Below are 22,227 nucleotides of genomic sequence, written 5' to 3'. Positions count from 1 at the left end.
GTATACTAGGCCACAGATCTTCAACAAAAGGTCTGTAACCCCTAGGGCAGTGGTTTTCAAAGTGGGGGCCGGGTCCGCGAGGGGGTGCCAGGGGGGCCTCAGCAAGTTGGAGGGGAAAATAAAAGCAATAAATAAATACATTTGAAACATTTAAAATATACTATGAGGGTTGTTATACAATGCCATTATAATAATGTGACACATATCTGAACATATTTCCCATGATAATGACTGGGAATAATAGAGTGATGGCTCTCATATAGCAGAAAGCCCCAAATAATTTTTTTACACACTGTATGCTCCATCGCGATGTGGTTGTGGCTAAAATAATTATTATATTAGCTTAATGTATTTTTACATTTGCCGTAGTATTGTCAATGGGTTTAATTAATAAAACATCAAGGGGGTCCTTGGCCAGAACCTAGTGGTATTGGAACCCCTGCCCTAGGGGGTCCTAATCACGCCCCCCCCCCCCCCCCACAACACCAACAAAAAAACAGTTTCCTGATGGTCCACTGGCAGTTTGTCAACAAATCAAATGCCCAAGCATTCTGCCACTGATGCAATCTTTTTTTTTATTTATTCAGTAATAGGCCTACTTCATCCTCCTGCATTTTAATAGCATTTCATGTATTCTCTTAATATTCACAACAAGTTCAATTAGAAGTGATGATGGTAACATTAGTGGACCAGAAGTGGCTCACCACTGATAGCCCACCAGTGGACCAATATCTGCAAATCTGATTTTTTTTATATCGGGGGAGCTGTTTATGAACTGACTAAAGATGAACTGCATACTAATACAGTAACCATGATACGCGATTTCTAAGCTAAAACATTTTTGTCACATAGATCAAACATCTCGACACATCGGCAAAATGCCGTCTGTAGACAGCCCATGCTCCAGAGTGGTAGCAGTTTCCACTTACTGACGTTTAAAATATATTTGTTACCAATCAAATTCGCCCTCAATATTCTGATATAATTTACCCGCTTTGGCAGTGGACAAGGTCACGCTATGGTGGCCACTCTATCCCTCCGAGTCACACACCTAGCCTAGACGCACCCTAGCGGCAGAACATCTTTCAGTAGCCTAGCGCAAGTTGCGCGCGACAGAATTGTGTCTACCACAGAAGTGATTATTAGCAGAGAATGTCTATTAGTCAGATCTGACTTTTGAGTTAACGTTATGGAATAAGGTTAATCAGACATTGCGAACTTTAATAGTTTAACCTGAGAGAAACAGGTGTCATCGCTTAGTTTTGTTTATTTACAAGTATTTAACATTAGATCCCGGTTTTAGAAAAAAAAGAAGATATGGCCGCAACATCAGAGAACAGCCTTAGCGCTGCAAGTAATGCTAACATTACCCATTTCAATGTAAAATCAACTGGACCATCAAGTTCATTTCTTTCTTCTGAAGGACAGTCAACTCCATACCTTCTCGGCCCATACGCCAAGAGGTCATGTCCTCTTTCAACATCAGAGGCAGACACTCCACAGACAGATGCAAATAACAGTAAGTAGTTTTTACTGCTTGCTTAGCTAACTTTAGTTAGCATCACAGCTAACTTGTGCTTCAAAGTTCGCCGCCACCTACCTTAGCAATTTTTGACAGACATAACCCCCATTGACTGTATAATGTTAGATTTAGTCATTAACATACGGATATGCACTTTTTGGATTTTTTGGGGCAGTGAAATGTGAAGAGTGAAAAAGTTGCACAACAAATTATTGTTCACAAGTGACCTTCAGGTGAATTACTGTCATTCTCTGGTTATAGATAATGAGCAGTCAGTAAACAATGTTTCTTTGTAACAGCATCTGGTCAGTTGAACAATAGTTTCAGATCTTTCAACCGAATTTCAAGGACTCCAAGGTTGAAAAGAACACCAAGAGCGTCCACGCCTCAGACAGACCACACAAGTAAGCTTATTTGTTTAATTAAGCTCCTATCAAAAATATTTGCAAAATCTTTCCAAAATGAGTTAGCAGATAAATGTGTTGCACCTTGGAATTGCCATGGTGATATTTGCATCCTCTGAGTCTGTGCTGTTACTGCTTTTTCATGGTGTGAAAATATGGTTCTTGCTTTGGCTTTCTCTGAGTAATTTTCTCTTGTTTATTTGTCTCATAGCAGTGACAACTGGCTCCTCTGCAACATCAACCAATGCTGTGTCAGTGATAGTTGCTGTGGTGGAAGGGCGGGGGTTGGCCAGGGGTGAAATTGGCATGGCAAGCCTTAACCTGAAATGTCCGGAACTTATACTATCACAGTTTGCAGACACTGGTACCTATGCAAAGGTGTGTTCATAAGTAAAACCTATATTTATAAGTGAATGAAATTCATCATATTACAATGCATTTATTTTCACATGTTCATTGCTGCTACTGATACAATTTTGTGCAAATGGTTAGCAGCACACTGGGCTTCACAAGTGCGGATATACTCCATCCATGCAACTGACATTAGAGCTGTTAATTAATTTAATGCTCCATCATATAACCCCAAAAGATAAAGGATAAAGCCATTGATATTTGCATTCCTCGCAGTTCTTTAATTTGCTAAATTATTGCTATTACTAAGGGGCATTCTGGTGTCCTGGGACTGGACAAAAGTGTGGTAAATGTGTTGAGTATAAGTCCTCACTGCCTTTCTATTACAGGTGGTAACCAAACTCCACATCTTGATGCCTTTGGAGATTTTGATGCCAGACACAGTCAGTGAAAAGGGCAAGGGTACAAAGCTCTATAACCTAATCACAGAAAACTTTCAGGTATATACAGCTGCTCCTCTACACAAACATAACCTTGCTTAATTACCCTCATACCTGACATATGATTTTATATTTAGATTTTGCAAGTTTAAGTCTAAAACTGGTGAGCTAGTAGCGACCTAGCATGCAAAACCTTGCAAATATCACCAAGAGTCTTATTGACACACTTGTAGAAGCTTGTTGTCAATGTTGTACTATGAAATGCTTTCTTTCTTTTTTGCGGTGCATATCCAGGATGGCTGGTAGGAATGACAAGTGTTTATCTGTCCTTCACATGACCATATACCATCAAAAAAAAATTGTAGATGATACCAAGTAGTTGCATGATAAACCATATCTGAAAAAGTGGCCAATTATTGCACAGTGTTGCTTTAAATGATATGGTCATTGTAACTGTATGTACACACTGCCACCGACTTGCTGCAAAACACGCTCTGGCAGTCCCGTTTTGGATGCTTGAACCTAGGTATTCCAGAGGCCTGCTGAAATGTTCAGTTATATGTTACATTTTAAAAGAACCGTTGGGATAACGTACCCCTACACAAATTAACTTAATTTGATATTAAACATTACTTTATCAAGTAGCGATACAAATATGAAATTGGGCTTGCCTCAATTTTGAATGATGGTCATTGAGAGCATCTGGCAACTACTATACCTTGGAAAGTATAGCCAGTATATCGCTACTGTCGCTACTATACATAACTTACTCATGTAACATTATTCAGCCTATAAAAAACACTTCGGACACCATGTTAATTTTATTGATTCTCTATATCACTCATATAGACCTTTCTAAAAACACTAACTTGGCCTCTCATTTTCGTTAGTACAAACACTAAATGGAACAGATGTTTTGAATGAACTGAACATAGGTTTTGTATTCTCAACTGTGTACACCTCACTTTGAATTGGTTGGCGGTCTGAACTAGCCTGGAAATCCAGACCCAAATCTAGAAAGAATTAGGGTCTGGCTATGAGTAATGAAAATGGCCCAACTCGAGGGGCGGCACCAAGCATGCATTTGAAAATATCACTGCACGCAATAGACCGCAACAGTCCCGCCCAATGCCGATTCCGGAAGTAAGAATTCAATAGAATTTCTCCATTGACAGCTGGATTACAAGCTGTTTTTCTCAACTTGAAAGTTGAATTTACTCAATGGAAACGGTATGAAGTTATTTTCTTGTGTGAGATTAAAATAGAAGCATGTTAAACTATCGTTAGGCTGCAAATGTTCGAAATATGTTAGTTTGAAAAGGCTCATGGGATGAGTAGTTCCTTGGAAATTAAAATATGTACACAGTCTTGTACCTTTGCCTTTTTTCGTTTATGTGTTAGTTTTTTTGCTCGAAATGATATGTTGTATGATTATGAGACACGTCGTAGCTGGTTAGCCTAAGGCATGGTCTGAAACTATACGGATTTTTCCAGATGTAGATTTGAGAAATTAATGGGAAACTTAGCTCTCTCTGAGAAGGGGCGGGACTGTTGCACTCTATTGGATAACACTACGACCAATGTTTGCTGATTGATTTCGGACTTTGACGTAGCAGGGCTGTCGTCGTCTGTTTAGCTCGCCTCTGGCCTGCCTATATCAGAAACACTGATGTAATTGGTGCAGCTTGGCTCCAATGGCATGGGTAATGAGCATCATTACATTGCCAGAGTGACTGCTGAGCAAATTCAAATTGTGCTCTCGCGAGAACTCTGGGTTTCCAGGGTAGGTCTGAACCGTGTTATAGCTCATTTCCATAAAGTTTCAACTTATATTACTGCTTGACGCTCTGGTTGTTCAAAACTCCCAATTCGCGATGCTGACGGAGTTGCAGCTTCTCGCTGCCGAGAGAAGCCAGCTTTCATTGAAATTTAATTACTTCCGGTAAAAAGTTGGCGGCTGTGTGTACAGTAAGAGATTGTCAAAAATACTTCTTGATCGATTTTGTCTCCACTGTTGTCCAGAATGTGACTCTTACCACCGTACAGAGAAAATATTTCAATGAGCGAAAAGGTTTTGAGTACATCCAGCAACTTAGTGCTCCAGAAATAAGCACAGTTTTCATGGAAGTTCAAACTAAGTAAGTTACCCTGTCTAAACCGGACACACACACACACACATTTTTCAGAGTTTTTAACTTTTTGGATCCATCAGACAAGTAGCACAATTTTATTACGCTGCTAGCACTGCGTAGCCACATAGGGTTGGTGGGATGGTTGCCAGCATGTATGCAATTTCTCCTCTAATTGATGTGTGCTATTTACTCACATCAGTCAGTATAAGTATAGTATAAGTAAGTATATATACTCTTTTGATCCCGTGAGGGAAATTTGGTCTCTGCATTAGAGATTAGTGTGTGCTTCACCTCTCTGTACACACAATGAGGTGAAGCACACACTAATCCCAGCGCAGTGAGCTGCCTGCATCAACAGCGGCGCTCAGGGAGCAGTGAGGGGTTAGGTGCCTTGCTCAAGGGCACTTCAGCCGTGCCTACTGGTCATGGTTCGACCCTCCGGTTACAGGTCCGAAGTGCTAACCATGTAATATGTCACTGTGACCTGGATTTTGGTCAACTATTTGGAAACTAATTTCCTCGCCCCTGTTACCCATGGGCCTTCTTTTCTTTTCTTTTCTTTTCTCTGATTGTCTAACACTCTGTAAAGTGCCATGAGACATGTGAAATTGAAACTATTATGCTTGGCAGAAAAAGGGCTCTGTTAATATAGAAATTTATTAGCACAGAGTTAAGTAGTTTCTTTGGACAAGTCATCTCAGGGAGTCATCTTTGAGGGAGTAGTCAATGAAAAACTGAGTATTTATATCTAAAGTTTGCTGATTTAATGTAATGTGTAATGTTTGTGTAATTTATATCTTATCTTTCCAAGATACTACTGTCTTGCTGCATCGGCTGCTCTTCTTAAGTACTTTGAATTCGTTCAAAATTCCATTTATGCCCCACGATCCCTAAAAGTGAGTTTCCAAGGCAGCGACCAGACAGCTATGATAGACTCAGCCTCTGCTAGCAACCTGGAGTTGGTGGTCAACAACAGAGATCACCGGTTGGTTGCACCTTGAAGTGGGATTGCTTTTTTGTTTAAAACTAACACTGGCAACTGCCTAATGCCTTTAACACCAACAACGCCAGCAGATATGAACATGTCTTAAGATGTCTGTCTGTTTGTTAAGGAGCAACCATTGTTTGCTGGGTGTGCTGAACTACACTAAAACACCAGGAGGGGAGCGACGACTTCGATCCAACATTCTGGAGCCTCTCGTGGATGTGGATACCATCAATATCCGTCTAGACACCTTACAGGTCTGACAGCCTATTTATTATAGTTCTTATCTCATCCACGAGAAATCACCTCATGTACCGTCTGAAGGTTCATTAATTAGGGGTCCAAGCAGTGCAGCTAAAAGTGGTTGTGCAGCAAAAACCGTAAAGTCCAGGAATGTGAAACGTCACAATATGGTCCCAAAGACCTGCCCACCACAGCCCTTGCACAGCGGTGCACAGTCATGGCCGTGAGGAATATCACATAGCAATGGAAGCCCAAGAAGCTTACATATTGCATCGCAGTACATGTATGCGCCACCTAGTTAAAAAGGAAAAAACAAAAATTAGGTGTTGTAATCGCAGGTGTCTCTGGCTGGCAGGGTAAAAACTGCACAAAATTGGAGGTGTAGGATCATTCTGACACGCAGTGAGGGGTTAGGTGCCTTGCTCAAGGGCACTTCAGCCGTGCCTACTGGTCGGGGTTCGAACCGGCAACTCTCTGGTTACAGGTCCGAAGTGCTAACCAGTAGGCCAGGTCTTGTAGTAGGCTGTGTACAGGTGTTGCAGTATGCTATGTCCAGGTGTTGTAGTAGGCTGTGTACAGGTGTTGTAGTAGGCTGTGTAGAGGAGAGAGAGAGAGGCCAATGCATCCTGTGTGCCCCTCCTTTGTCTGTATGCAAACTGAAAGAGATCCAGGAATGGTGAGAAATGTTGGACGTGATGTTTTGGACCAGATTCTCAAGGCATTTCATTATGCTGGAGGTCAGAGCTACAGGCCTGTAGGGGTTTAACTGTGATTAGTGTTTTTTTTTGGAACAGGGATGATGGGTTATGTTTTCCATGTTGCTGTGATTGAGGTTCAGCGTTATCTGAGAGAAATAACAAAGGGTTTTTCCAGACGGAAAAGAAAATGTTGAAACCCTATACTGCAGTAATGGGAAGAGTTACCATTTGACGGCTACTTTAAAAAAAAAAAAAGACCTTCTGTGGCATTTTGTGGTGTTTCTCTGTTGTTTCATTCCTTGTCATGAATAGTATTTTAGTGAATGGGAAAGACGTAATTTAATGCACATGGTTCTACAAAAACTTGAAACCTGTTTACTAAACTTACTTAGGATCTGTTTTTTTTTCCTCGGACTCGTTTGTGGACAATATATTAAACACTCTTACTCGTTGCTTTATCCTCTGCAGGAATTCCTAGAAGACGAGGAGCTCTTTTTTGGCCTGAAAAATGGTAAGATGCCCTGTTTGTGAAGACTTGAACTCTGTCTTAGACTTTGGCTGTACAAAACAGTCCTACTTGGAGCAATATTATTTTTTAGTTGAGGCAATGTTATTGTTATTAGTTCAGATGATTACATGTTTAGTCAGCTAGAAAGTCTGTAGTTTTCCATGCTAACCCTATGACGTTTCCATCCTCAATGACTCATCTATCGTCAAATGTTATGGTAGGTGCTACAACTTTTCAGCCTCTTAGCTGTTTTAAAATCACTGTAATTTAAAAAAGAATTATGGATAGACAAATCTAAGATTTCATTTGTGAGATGCAGAAGAAATGCTGGAGGATTGTTTGACTTCATCTGCCAAAGCATAGTAGAGGAAGTGTGAGGGTCTGGCGGTGGTTTGATGGTGGTAAAGTGGAAAATTTGTATACAAAAGTAGTGTACCCGTTATTGAACACATAGTGGGAACAATAACATATGACTCCCTGCTCCGCCTCATTATTAGTAATAACAACAGAGGGAGCTACAATACAGCGCATTATTATCAGAGTATTCCCCAACTGCAGCCATTTTACAAAATCGTCTAAGCTGCTCAATTTCCATTGTGACAATCAAGTTTACCACAATTCACAAAAGCCAATGTAGTGTTTGCAAATGTAGTAATTCAGATGACAGGACATTTATTTTCTATGCACTGTGATTGTGCAACTACCTAATACAATTCTGTCTTTTCGCAGCCATCTCACATTTTCTGGATATAGATCAGCTGCTGTCTGTCCTCATCCAGATTCCAAAACAGGAGACGGTAAGGTGCTGGAGTTGGTGTGAGCTTCTATACACTATTTATTGTTTAGGTATGATGCTTTTACTGTATGTGAAGCTATACACAATATTTTGGATGGTGATGGGAGTTGGGTCTACAGCCTCATGATGTAATGACTTGCATGCATCACAGAATATTTTAGATGATAAAACAAATGAAAATGGCATGGGCAAAAATGATGGTACCCTTAAAGGAGCAATTTGTAGGATTATTACCGAACGTTCTGTAGGCCAAAATCAAAACACTGGTGAACGTTCTCAAGACTACCTAGACGCGAGCCTCTTCTGGGTTGCCAGATGTAGGCTAATGCAGACTTAGTTAACGTTAGTTGACCTGCAGCTGCTTAAACGTTTCTCCAACCATGACCCAGCTACACATTACGGAAACAGTGAAAACAAAAAATACCTCTCTAACCAACGTAACATATTTAGCTGAAGTTAGCGATGCAGATGAAGTTAAGCCTAGGCTGTTGTGGAGAAATATGGCCAGCTCTGCGTCATACTTTATATTCTTCGTTTAACGAAGACGTCGCCATCTCAGGAAGCTCCTCCGATGTCCACTTAATTGGTTTCTTGTTTTAATTTTGGTAATTTGCCTGCCTCTTGTAGGCTACTCGTTCATGACTACAACTGACAGTTGTTGACAGTTGGCCTTTGCTAATTTGGCAACCCAAATGGGAGGACGCGCCAGTCCATTATTAATACGCTATTCTAGAATTAATCATTCAAAACATAAACGAAAATTCCAAGAGATTCCGCCCCATAACTCATTTTTTTTCACTGGTTTTACGGGGGTTTACGGTTTATAGTAATGTCGGCAAATAAGCCATTACTTCAATTCATCGTGTTTCCTTACTCTCTGATGACATATGGTGATAATTTTTGGAATGGTTACAATTTATTTTCCATTATTTCCTACATACTGGTCCTCCAATCGTTTCCCCTTCAACAATGCCTTACTTTCTGTGCAATTAGTCTCCCACAATCATGCTATAAAACAACTTTTTCAAGTATATTTTTTTGGGCTTTTTATGCCTTTAACGATAGTACACTGGAGACTGACAGGAAGCGAATGGGAGAGAGAGTCGGGGTGGGATCTGGAAAGGACCACGGGGCGGGAATTGAACCCGGGTCGCCGGCGTGCAGGTGCCCCAGCCAGTTGCGCCACAGCTGGGGCCTATGAAACAACTTTTTAGGGAAAACGTCAACAGGATCCTATGAATTGTTGAAATGTCTTTGTATGAGGTTCTCCAGGTTAATGTGTAATTAATGTGTTAATATATGTAATGATGTTGGTTGATGTTTTATCCTGTTTTAGGTCCAGGTAGCTGAGGCCAAGATCACCCATGTAATTCAGTTAAAACACACCCTGGAACTAGTACCACCTCTGAGGGTAAGAGGGCCAACTTGTGCAGATACAGACACTGCTGAATGCTGTTCAATATGATTCGTGCACAGATACAGACACCGTATCATATCATAAGGGCCATAAATGATGAGCAAAGTCGAAGTGCAAAGTCCCTCAAAGAGCACAGTGTCTCATGCGTGAAGTAAGGGATAATGTATAGAACGCCGGTCATTATTGGGAAAATAAGTCCCGACAGGGCGAACCGGACCCCGACGCGCAGCGGCGTTCTATACATTATCCCGCTTATTACAGGCCTACTTGCCAAAACGAAATAATAAACTCCCCATGATATGACTTTAGCCTACATAGCCTAGCCTATTTGTTACCCTTCATCGTGGCATTTGCTGCTCGCAACAACACACGCTGATTGAATCAAACATTCTTTAGAACACAGCTGATTAACCGTCTGCTTTCACTTTTAAATGAAGTTCCAGTCCTTGAGTAGTGATATGAAAGACCTGAATTAGAAGCACAAACTCCGTTGCAATTGACAGCGGTCCTTATTTTTTTCAGAAGTCCTTTCCTCAAAAATAATGACTGCTAGAACTTTGGGAAATCCCATTCAAGTCAATGGAGCGTTCTACTTGCCTTGTGAAGAGCCGTGTAATAACTAAGGCTATTGTGTGCCGTTTGGAAGCATTGAGCTGATCCACCAATGTTTAGGTTTAGGACTTTGCTCATGGTATTAAATTGGCAAAGAGATTTTGCCCTATATTTAAAAAAAAAAATTTTTTTTAGATTTTGCCACTTAGATAAGGGCCCTAAATCTGTCTTAAAATGTTAATGTTGATTAACATTAGCAGCAGTTGTTCCAGCTTGTATAGAGTAAAAATGTTGTGGTGAATATCCATGTAGTGCTTCATACCTAACTTTGCTAATGTATACACTGCAAAAACTGCTCATCTAATAAAATCTAACCAAGTTTTATGAATCTCATAACAAGATCAAAAAATTTAGTTGTTATTGTTTTCAGTATACAGAGACTTACGCGTGAAATCACTAATCTAATTTTAAGACGTTTCAATCCTGAATTTGGCTGCCAATGCGTTGAACAAATTTGTCTTGATAAGACTCCTTAACATAAGTCAAACTCTTATTAAATGAAATTAAAATTATCATCTGAGAGAGGTAAGGTAAGGTAGGTAAGTCTCTTTATACTAAAAAACAACACCAAATAGATTTTCTGATCTTAATATGAGATTAATAACATTCGGTTAGATTTTATTTTTTGCAGTGTGTGTATTGCATATTACTGTATGTGACATCTGCTGTGTAAAATATATAAATGTTAATGATTTGAACAGGCGGTCCTAAAGAACTGCAAAACAGCACTGCTCGCTGCTTATTCTGCTATGCTGGAAGATAACAGGTGAGAGGGCATGTGTGATTTTATCTCAACTTCAAATTTTTAACAATATCATATGAAGAATATCATTATCATCAAATTTTAACTAAAATAGGTTTTTCAGAAAACACAAAAAAGTTAACCAAAAATTGAATTGAGTTGAATTGAATTGAAAAAGACTTATGCCATTATTTTAGGAAGCTGACAATATCAAATTTTAAGTTATCTAATATCAGTAAGATCTTTTATCATAGAGCATCATTATTTGCATTCATACTGTATGTAAAAAAATCACTCTTGAGGAAACAGTTTAGAAATAGTGATCTTGTTGCCATATATTTATGGATTCCTCACCATGTGCTCCCCACTGATTTGCTATCTTGGTAGGTTTTTTGAGAAGGAGGTTTCATAACTGATTAGAGAAGGCTTTACTCAACAAAATACAAATTCACAAAATAAAACTTGGGCTACAGACACATATTCTGAGAGGCATATTCTGTGAAGGTGTTTGTTATGATTAATTAATTAATTAATGTAAGTACAACGCTTTTGAACCATGCACCTGGTGTCTGATAATTTATTCTTCCGTCAAATTAGTGAAAGTGGATTTGGACACACCATACGTTTTAGATCATTAAAATAGGGCCCCATATCTGTATCATCTCACTCCCTCAATGGCACATGAAGATAAATGTACAAGGGCCCGCCCTATCATGACATTCTAAAGTGCATCGTCACTCGTCAAAAGTCTATTCAATTTTAGTAGGATGTCCAGTTCACATTGGGAGGGGTTTCGTTATCAAACGTGGAGCGCATGGCGCAACAAGATGTTCCTAGGTTTTTTAATCAGTCATATGGGTGTGTTTGGGGCGTGACATCATTTTAAACCAATGAGAATGACATCTGTCATTCCCTTTAACGGCGCAACGCGCGATATGTCAAATAAATGCATCGGTATTTTGGCATTCAACGGCGCATTTGAAGGAGGCTGCTTGCGAGACCGTATGGAATAGTCATTCTTAAACCATGCTTTACTAAAACCTAGCATAGCCTTCACGCATTTGCACTCGTCTATTATTTGAACTCATTGGCAAAGTGAAACTAACTTCACCAAGGAGTCAGTCAACGACAAGACAGTTATATGCAGTTATTTTTACTATTGACTGACAATGGGTTACCACCGAAAACATAGACTGGAAAAAGCAACACTTACCCTATTGCTCAAATGACTGAATAAAACAACATTTATCCTGCAGAGGAGTTGCTTATATCTCGTGACATTGCGTCTTCAGCTGTGCTCCATACGTGTCTCTCGCCTCTCCCCTAATCACTTTTAACCGTCATTACCAATTTGCAAATGATGGTGAATAACTACTCATCATGAGATGTACAGTATTTTGTAATATCTTTATTCTAATTATGTTTCCTATTGTAATCGTGCAATTTGTAATGCTTTGCATGGACGTGCGCTGGTGTGCCAACTCGCCATTGACTTCTGACCAGGTTTAGGTGGTGTACGATAGCGATTTTTAGACAACGCGCCAGGCCCCTCCCTAGGTTGTTAATTGCCACACCCCTGGGCGCAATGTCTAAAAAATAAACGTGCAAAATACCGAATTAAACTTTGCGTGGGTGAAAAACGAGTTTTACGCCATGCGCTGGTGTCCAAAATACAACCCCAAATGTTTTTTTAGATTTAGAGTCTCTTTCTATATTTAAATGCAAAGTGCACATTTCACTCAGGCACATTGAACAAATCCTTCTTTCAGTAGTATGAGGGGGTTAGACAAAAAGACTTAGTCACTGATGTACAAAGAAATTAATTTAAGACGTGACTTCACTCACATCACCTTGTTTTTGATGTCTCAGATTTGAACTCATTCTGGAGCAGGTCAAGACGGTGATCAATGATGACGTCAACTACATGAATGGCAGTCTGAACATGCGCACACAAAAGTGCTATGCTGTACGGCCTAACATTAATGAATTCTTGGATATTGCCCGAAGAGCATACACTGAAATTGTTGATGACATCGCAGGTGATTTTTAACTTTTTTTAAGCAGTTATATTAAATGTTTGTAAAAAGAAAAATAATAATAATTAAAATGACCACCATTTAACAGTAGTAAACCTTTTACAAATGAATTCAGATGGTGTTAATTCAGATGTATTTGCTGTTAATGCACAGGATTAGTGGATCAGGTGGGAGAGAAGTACAGCCTGCCCTTGCGGACCAGCTTCAGCACAGCCCGAGGATTCTACATCCAGATGAGGCTGGAGGGTGTGGCTTTGCCAGGAGGACAGATGCCCACAGAATTCATAAAGGTCAGACTATTACTCAATTGCTAATTAAGGCCATCCATACAAATATGTTTGTTTAACATAACTGGGCCGACTCAAATTAGCCCCGACACAATTTTCACTGTCTTTTCTGCCTACTATAACTTTCTGTTGTGACAGAGCAATATAGTTTTCCTTTTCAAACTACCCATACGTTTTTAAAAGAATATATATATTAGCACCATATTAATCATACTTTGACTGCTCTGTAGTAAAATGAATGAAAAGAGAAGAGACTGCGAGTCACTTGGCACAATAGAACAAATAGGCTCTATGCACGACTTCTCCTCCAGCATGCACAACTCTTCCTCCTGTCATAGCCTACTGATGTTACTGAACTGGTTAGATAAATTTGGCTGTGTTGTTCAATAAGAAATAGCCTACTATATTAAATCTGACAGGCTAGTAATCTGTCATTTTCTGTCATAGCCTACTGATGTTACTGAACTGGTTAGATAACTTTAGCTATGTTGTTCAATAAGAAATAGCCTACTATATTAAAACTGACAGGCTAGTAATCTGTAATTTTCTGTCATAGCCTACTGTGTACAGTGCAAACAGGAAGTGGATTGCCCAGTGCCCTGCGTAGAGCATAGAGGGGGGGGGGGGTCACCCCAAAAAACCCCAATACCTACCTACCTGCCCATCCTGGCGTGAATAAATTGTATATTTTCACTACTCCTTTATCCTATGCTTAATGATCAGTACACCTTCAGACCATTCAGGAACTCTGATCTTATCACTTTTGTGTAGTGACATGAAAAATGAAGTCACCCATAGTTGGATCACATGCCTCCATTTTATGCAACAATGACAGGTTACAAAGTACAAGAGCAACTATAGCTTCACAACAGCAGATCTGATACGAATGAACGATCGCTGTGATGAGGCCTTACGTGAGATCTACCATATGTCTTACGTGTGAGTATCATACCAGTAATAAGAGTACCACACAGATAATGTCTTATGTAACTCTCCTCAAGAGATTTTTCATGTTTTTTTGTTTTGTATTTTACTTTCTCACTTTCTCTTTCTCTTAGGGTGGTGTGTAAGTTGTTGACTGTTGTGACTGATCACATTCACTGCTTGTACAAGCTGTCTGATGCCGTGTCCATGCTGGACATGCTGCTGTCTCTAGCTAATGCGTGCACAGTCTCTAAGTACGGTATGTGTCCTGGCAAAACCTGTGTATACACTTCATAGAAGAAAACAATGGAATGGCAATATTGTTTATTGTTTAATATTAAAAGCAAACAGCTGATATGGGTCTTATTATTAGGAAAATTAAGGACAAGGTGGAGTTTCTTTAGCGAATTACAATAGTTTTTGCACCTTGAAAGTGCAAAATACACATACATTTACCACATGTATGTGTATTTAGACATGCCTTTCAAAAATACTGGTAGATAAACATATTCTTTTCTAATTTAAAGTTGCAAATGCTTGTATATGTTGTAATGGTTTGTATCGATGTTAATTGTATACTCTGTAACAAAAACCCACTTCTAGTGCGCCCTGAGTTTACTGACACTCTTGCTATCAAGCATGGCCGCCACCCCATTCTGGAGCATATTGCTGGACAGCAGCCTGTCTCCAATAACAGCTACATCTCTGAGGGCAGCAACTTCATCATCCTCACAGGCCCCAACATGAGTGGCAAATCCACTTACTTGAAGCAAGTAGCTCTCTGCCAGATTATGGCTCAGCTCGGTTAGTGCTTAATTTTTACTAAGTAATTGTGTGTGTGAATGTTCAGTGTTATTATAATAAGTAAAGGTTTGTATGAAATAATCTATGCAATTCAGAACTTCTGTCTCATCTTAAACCCACTCAAGTAGGCAGAAAGATACATTCCTTTAACAGGAACCTGGAGCAGATCCCAGCTAAAAGAGGGTGCCCCATCGGCATAAGGCCAACGTGGGAAGTGTTTAGGATACATAGATTGTGTGTACATATGCATAAACAAAGGGGTAGATTGAGTAAGGTAGAGAAACGGCAGTGAAGCGGCCTACCGGGAATTCTCCCGATTCTCCCGATTACCCACCCCGGGGCTGTACTTGCGTATACAAGGAATTTGGTCTCGCATTTATCCCATCTGTGAATTAGTGAACACACAGAGCATACAGGGAACACACAGTGGAGTGAAGCACACACTAACCCGGAGCAGTGATGTGCACCCTTCCTGGAGTCACTGCAATACCGGGTCGATGCATGGAGCGGACGGAGTAAGCCCCTTCTCCGTCTCCCTGTTCCAAAAATCAGATTAATATATGGTCCTCGGGTAGAGGACGTATCAGATATTAAACTGATAAGAACATATCCTACATTTGATCTTACCCAAAAGGCCAAGAAGCGATTTGTACAAAAAGAATGATAGGCTACATGTGGCCCACCATATTGAACTGCTGACTGCTGTTGGTGCATTCCCTCTATATTATATCGGAGTTATGTTCATACTTTGTTGCAAAAGACGCATGTTTGGTTTGTTTATTTTAGGGACCCCGAGAGCAAATCTTGTTTAGTGCTGCTTTTAAAACCACTAATACACAATTTTCCCCATAACAATTCATAATTGATCATTAATTTGTATATAATGTATGAATGTGTGTGCGTGTAATGTATGCGTGTATAATGTATGTAATGTGTGTGCGTGTTTCTTTTAGGTTCATTTGTACCTGCTGAGTATGCTTCATTTCGCATTGCGGACCAGATCTTCACAAGAATTGGAGTTGATGACGATCTTGAGACAAACTCTTCCACATTTATGGTGGAGATGAAAGAGGTATGTTGGTTAAAATGGTAAATACCATATTATTAAATAAAAAAGAATATTAATTTGATGTAGTTACTTCGCTTGACGGGTAGGCCTATTTTAGTTTTAGTATAAGACAATTGCATGAATTGGAAAATGGCCAGTACATTCAAAGGGTATAGGCTATCTGGCATTAGCCTTCGGATGAGACTGTGATGAGCTGTGGTTTAACATTTTTAGTTTGTTCCCCATTTCTGACCACTTCCTTCATTATTCTCATGAATCCATATGATTGAAATTGTCACTGTATGCTATCTGTAAGCTATCTGTGATTACATTTTTCAGTCTTTTCAATTGCATGTGCTTTCAGGTTGCGTATATAATCCACAACGTGAGTCATCGTTCGCTCATCATTATTGATGAGTTGGGGCGGGGCACTAGTGCAGAGGAAGGTGTTGGAATCTGTCATGCGATCTGTGAATTCCTGCTGAACATGAAGGTGCCAGTCTCAAAGATTAATTGCATTAAACACTAAAGGTTTTAAAATCATGCCCCCAGAGTGTAGCACTGTAGCTGCCTTGCTACTCTAGCTGATGACTGCAGCAACTCGAGCTAGGTAGCATACAGTAGTTTTTTTTTTTTCCGTACTGACAGTACTCAGTGACCTCAACAAACAGAGATGTATGTGAAAAATTGCCTTAGTTTTCCTTTGAGCTCTATTGTGTCCATTACGTGGTAATCAGTCTGTCAGTATTTGCTTTCTTTTGCAAACACTCACTTTGGGGACATCAGGGATATAGCAAATGTTGCCTTATTCTGATCCAAGCAGAAGTGTGGATTCAAGGAGGATTTTAGGACCAAAATGGCATTAAATTTAAAAATAGGTGAAATTACAATACAGCGTTTGTGTCATGCCATATACATTTATTTATATTTTCACTGGATTTGTTCAATTGATACTGAAAGTAATTTATTTGGATGCCAATAATTGTGTAGCCCACTATGTCCTAATTTCACTGTGACATTTTTACAGATCAAAATTACATAATCCAGCTAAACAGCTGTTTTGAGTTAAGGCTATATGTTTATTGTTAAGCTTATTGAATAACTTCCTGATAGAGAAGACAAACCATTTTGTGGAATGATGCATCATCATTTGAAATTTGCAACGATGACGTATCTCAACAATCTCTGGTAGCCTATAAGTGATATCACGCTCTGTCTGCCACTTGTTGTCTGTAGCTGATCGAAATGACATAAGCCTAAAGCTTTGATGTAAGGCTATATGTTTAGCCTATTGAATAACTTAATGATATATAGAAGACAAACCATTTTATAGAAAAATGCATCATCATATGAGATTTGCAACGATATGACTCAAAAACGGTCTTTGGTAGCATAAGTGACGTCGCTTATGTCACTTATACGGGCATTCTGAAACGTTAAATAAAGCACTATTATCCTATCGCTCATTTAAATTTGGGACCTTGCAGTCAGAATTGTCATTTGTTTATTCAAAGTCTTAAGTTCAAAGTAACCTGGGCTATTCGAAGTGTCAGTTAAATGCACATCATTTTTACGTCATTTTGAATAGACCCGTGCATAGAACACGTGCATACCCGTGTTTGTTGGCGTGTTGTTGAAAATCTGCGGAAATATTTTATGGAAGCAAACTGCATACAGGGAATCTTTATTGTTAATGTCACCCATGATAATCATCCAAACATCTTGCATCTTAATCTGTGCTGTGCCCTGATTCAGTACTGTCAAAACTCGGCTCTGTCTCTGGTTCAGCAGTGTGGTGTGTGATAGGGGGAGTGGCTACAGTAGAGCGGAGAAAGCCAACGTGTGCTTCTTTTACCGATATATTTTGCATTACTTATCCAAACAACGTCAAACTTGGCACTGCACTTACTCGTGCCCGTAGCAACACAGTTCAAGTGTGAAATCAATCGGACCATCGGTTCGAGAGATATGCGAATAACAGACAGACACACACACAGACAGACAGACGTTCCTGCATCTGATTGATAAGATTACATCAGAAAAATCAGTTACGCTTTACTTGGATAGTTGACCCACAGAGACTTAACAGATCATCTATTAATATTCAAGTTCAGTATACAATTGTTGTTGAACAATTATTGAAACATCAAAACAACAAAATATATAGTAAAGGAAAAAAGAAGCAAACTCCGCTCCCCTCCGTTGACCAGCAGCAGTTTAATAACACTTCACATTACACACCACTATGCAGAATGTCTAGTACTGATATATTATAAATATTGAATGAGTAATAAATATGTGCCATAACTGAAGGAGTACACTGGCAAATAAATATTACTCAACATATGAGCAAATGAAAAAGGCTTTGAAAAAGAAAGATCGAAGGAAGAGAGAACGAGAAGTGGAAACAAGCAAAGCAACCAACATTAATACGTTGAAATACATTAATAGCCGACATTAATACATTAATACGTTGAAATACATTAATAGCCGACATTATTACATGAATACGTTGAAATACATTAATGACCAACATTATTACATTAATATGTTGAAAGTCAGCTTGCTGACAGTTTGCGGCTTCATGTATTGCAGGCTTTCACCCTGTTTGCCACACATTTCTTGGAACTGTGCCAGCTGCAGACGCTGTATCCGAATGTGGAGAACCAGCACATGCAGGTGCAGCACACCCATGCAGAGGGCAGTGAGCGCGTGTTGTACACCTACCTGCTCAGCCGCGGGCAGTCTGAGGAGAGGAACTATGGTAACACACACACACACACATGTACACACACGTGTACAGGCACACACACACTCACACACATACACAAACATACACACACACTCACATACACACACAAACACACACACACACACACACACACACACACACACACACACACGTACACACACACACACGCACACACACAGTCTCATAGGCGTCATCTAGATGAATGAAACTGTCACAGAAGTGGGGGGCTCAGTGCCTGCCCTGTTTTGTACATGTTAGATTCGGTTTTAAATGTCTCTCTTTTGTATGTGTCATAGGTATTAGAGCAGCAGAAATGACAGCTTTGCCAAGGACCATAATTCAACAAGCCAAAGCAATTGCTGCTAAAGTGAACCAGAAGTTATGGGTATGCTGACTTCACTTTCAAACTGTTAAGTACACGTCACATACATATTTTGTGTATGCCATCTTTCACACCTACGGTCATATGTATCAAATGGTCATATGATTTGTTGCTGCAAAAAAAACGTAATTCACATCCCTTGCGTTTTACATGAGGGGTCAGTGGCCACATATTCCTACTAGGAACGTTGTTGAATTTTGTGAGAAGGAAGCCTGTGATCACACACCCCACTTATGAGATCTTTGTGCATAAACTACACACACATTAGCATCATGGGAGGTAGAAATTGACGTTGATGAAAGGCTTTCTTATTCACATTAATATTGTGGAGCCTGCTCTTGGACAGCATGAGAGAGGATGGGGACAGTGGAAGAGTAGTGGTTAAGGAGCTGGGCTAGCATGCAGTAGTAGTGTAGTGGCACAGGAGCTGGGCTAGCATGCAGTAGAGTAGTGTAGTGGATAAGGAGCTGGGCTAGCATGCAGTAGTAGTGTAGTGGATAATTAGCTGGGCTAGCATGCAGTAGTAGTGTAGTGGATAATTAGCTGGGCTAGCATGCAGTAGTAGTGTAGTGGATAAGGAGCTGGGCTAGCATGCAGTAGTAGAGTAGTGGTTAAGGAGCTGGGCTAGCATGCAGTAGTAGTGTAGTGGATACGGAGCTGGGCTAGCATGCAGTAGACTGAAAAGTTGTGGGTTCAGTACCCGGCTTCCACCATTGTGCCCTTGAGCAAAGCACTTGCTCCGGGGACAGTGGCCATTGTAATATAATTGACATAATAAGTCGCTTTGGATAAAAGTGTCTGCTAAATGAATAAATGTAAATGTTTAATTTGCGTTTACTTGGATGCATTTAAAGGACTCTCTTCTTTCAAGGTCTTGTTACAGTCTTTACACCATATTTTTTACTGAAATGTCCCTGTTAATATGCATACTGATTGTTGTTCCTTCTTTTTCATAATAAGTAATCTTGAGACAAGTGATTGATGATCATTAAGCATGTTGTCAAATTCTTCCCTAGGCCAAACAACACAGTGACCTTGACACTGTTCGTCAGCGAGCTGTCTACCAACTTGCCACGCGTCTAATCCAGACAGCACGCAATTCTCAATTGGATCCAGACAGCCTTCGACTCTATGTACAGGGGCTCAAGAAACAATATGAGGATGAGCTACAAATAGCCTCAGAAACTGCTGTAATATATACTGAAGAATGAGAGAGAAAGAGAGAGAGAGAAAGACTGCGACTGAGTCTGAGAAAGCAAAGAAACAAAATGTGGACAGTATTGTACCACATCCTTTTTGTAAAACCAAAACAAATTCCCGCATCTTCATCCCTTTTATTCTTTAAAAAAAAAGAAGGTAAATAAATTCTTTATTTTCAGAGATTTCTATAAATTGCATTAGTGACTACATGTGATTTCTGATTGTGTGCAATTTCTCACACCCACATACTCACAGAAATGAATGCCAGGAAGATGTCAATTTTAATCAAAAATTTGACAATTAACATCATAAATATAAGAAGTGTGGTGTGGGATATTATTACCTCACACACAATGTCTAATAAGATGACATTTCACCCAGGCATTCTGAATGCTGTCTTTATACATGTGATAGTATATTTTTACTACCATATTTCTCTTAAGACTCAATCAGGACGGTGCAAGATCAGGATCCAGGCATTTATTCTTTTTAATGAGGGGCCAGTGGCCCTCAAGGGAGAGAAGTACATGTTTGTTTCACCCCATTATGGATTTCACCAGATTCTCAGTATTCTCTGACTATACAGAAACAGTCTACCATATTTAAAGTTACACACAAAAGAAGGAGTGACCTACTAGTATGAATATGCAAGGTAAAGGTGTGGTGTGTGGGGGATGTGGCCTTTTGGCCAGCTTCTATTGTCTTTTAATTAAAACTACCCCCTTTCCTGGGAAGTTCCTCAGAGGCCTGGACACATGCTGTTCTACAAACATTAACATTTCACACCTGGTGATAGGCAAAAGGCCTCTCAGGCTTTCATTGACTTCAAGGATAAACAAATGTAATGTAATGTAATGTAAACAAAGGATGCTTGCATACAGACCAAAGACACACACAGGGTACACATGGGTACAAAAATCACAGATGACCATAAGAAGTACGCAGTATGTACATTTACAAATGAGGCTGATTCACAACACTTTCACATGTCTTATCTGAAAAACAAATAGAGTCATCATAACACCAACACAACAACAACAAACCATTCAACCATCCAATTCAGTGCCTGTTGCTACAGTACTTCTGTATCCGTTCCATATTCTCAGACTCATTCAGCCTCTGGGACTCGTTGCTGGGCTGCTTACATCTCGTCTTCACCGCTGTGCTTTATATACACTTTTCGCTATACACCAGGTTTTTCTTGGTCAGTGGCATAATGATTATTAGTGGGTGTAAGATTTTTGGATCATGCTCCTGACCACACCTATTTTTTTTCCCATTGGCACACCCGTGGGCGCAATGTTCAATAAAAGTGGAGCGCATGGCGGAAAATGCATCACTGACTGACTTGGGTGTTAGATATGAATAAAACTTGCATCACGCTTGGTGCCACGTTGAGCCGGGTGTAAGATAGGGTCCTAACTAGAAACAGTCTTTTTATGTTATTGCAGTAATAAGGGTGCAATGACGGGAAACAATCCCATGAAATGTTAGTCTTTTGTTTCCAGACACAAATTAATACTTTTTTACACTTAGCCTTATTTAAAGGGGCCAATCTTTAGGTGAAAGTTGCTTTGGAATCTATACATCTATTTTGTATTTATATTTTCTAAGACATTCCATTAGATACTGTATTATCTTCTGATACTATTTAATTTTAATTACACAAGGTCGTTTTGTTCCATTTGATGCTGTATTTAGCCTATCATGAGCCTCACATTAGATATAATTGCTAAGAATAGGACTATGCCAAATCTGACATTTTCATTCTGGTCTGGTGTCTTCTTTAGGCAAGTTTCTGCCAGATTAAATCACCTACGCCATAAAACTGCGCAAATACACACGTTTGTTTTCCAGCAGAAGGACATATTAGTTTGTTAACACTTTTTGAACAATGGATTTATAAAAACACTGTTGGAGTTATACAAGGACCCAACTACTTAT

General features: G+C 39.7%; 1 protein-coding gene and 1 non-coding gene across 4 annotated transcripts; one reads left to right on the top strand and one right to left on the bottom strand.

Moving 5' to 3' along the window:
* Positions 1-1,032: 1,032 nt before the first annotated feature.
* Positions 1,033-20,480, top strand: msh4 (mutS homolog 4). 3 transcript variants are annotated; one of them, XM_042071999.1, is made up of 21 exons: positions 1,033-1,519; positions 1,822-1,926; positions 2,138-2,304; positions 2,667-2,777; positions 4,740-4,855; positions 5,661-5,834; positions 5,962-6,091; positions 7,244-7,286; positions 8,013-8,080; positions 9,416-9,490; positions 10,810-10,874; positions 12,720-12,889; positions 13,040-13,176; positions 14,009-14,112; positions 14,232-14,356; positions 14,701-14,901; positions 15,855-15,973; positions 16,314-16,442; positions 18,545-18,713; positions 18,998-19,110; positions 20,100-20,220. In XM_042071999.1, the coding sequence occupies exons 1-20, from the start codon at positions 1,318-1,320 to the stop codon at positions 19,093-19,095; spliced, it is 2,508 nt and encodes an 835-aa protein (XP_041927933.1). In that variant the 5' UTR covers positions 1,033-1,317; the 3' UTR covers positions 19,096-19,110; positions 20,100-20,220. The 3 variants fall into 3 exon arrangements, with proteins under 3 accessions (XP_041927933.1, XP_041927932.1, XP_041927931.1); XM_042071997.1 differs by having other exon boundaries at positions 1,034-1,519; positions 18,998-19,086; positions 20,100-20,480; XM_042071998.1 differs by lacking the exon at positions 5,661-5,834 and having other exon boundaries at positions 18,998-19,086; positions 20,100-20,480.
* On the bottom strand, positions 15,358-15,548 carry LOC121693800. The gene has a single exon (XR_006025578.1). It is a non-coding gene; the product is annotated as a U2 spliceosomal RNA (small nuclear RNA).
* Positions 20,481-22,227: the final 1,747 nt, after the last annotated feature.

The sequence above is a fragment of the Alosa sapidissima genome, chromosome 19 (assembly GCF_018492685.1).
Source record: "Alosa sapidissima isolate fAloSap1 chromosome 19, fAloSap1.pri, whole genome shotgun sequence".
Taxonomy (NCBI): domain Eukaryota; kingdom Metazoa; phylum Chordata; class Actinopteri; order Clupeiformes; family Clupeidae; genus Alosa; species Alosa sapidissima.
The sequence above is the reverse complement of the archived record's forward strand: the minus strand, read 5'-3'. Positions and strand labels throughout refer to the sequence as shown.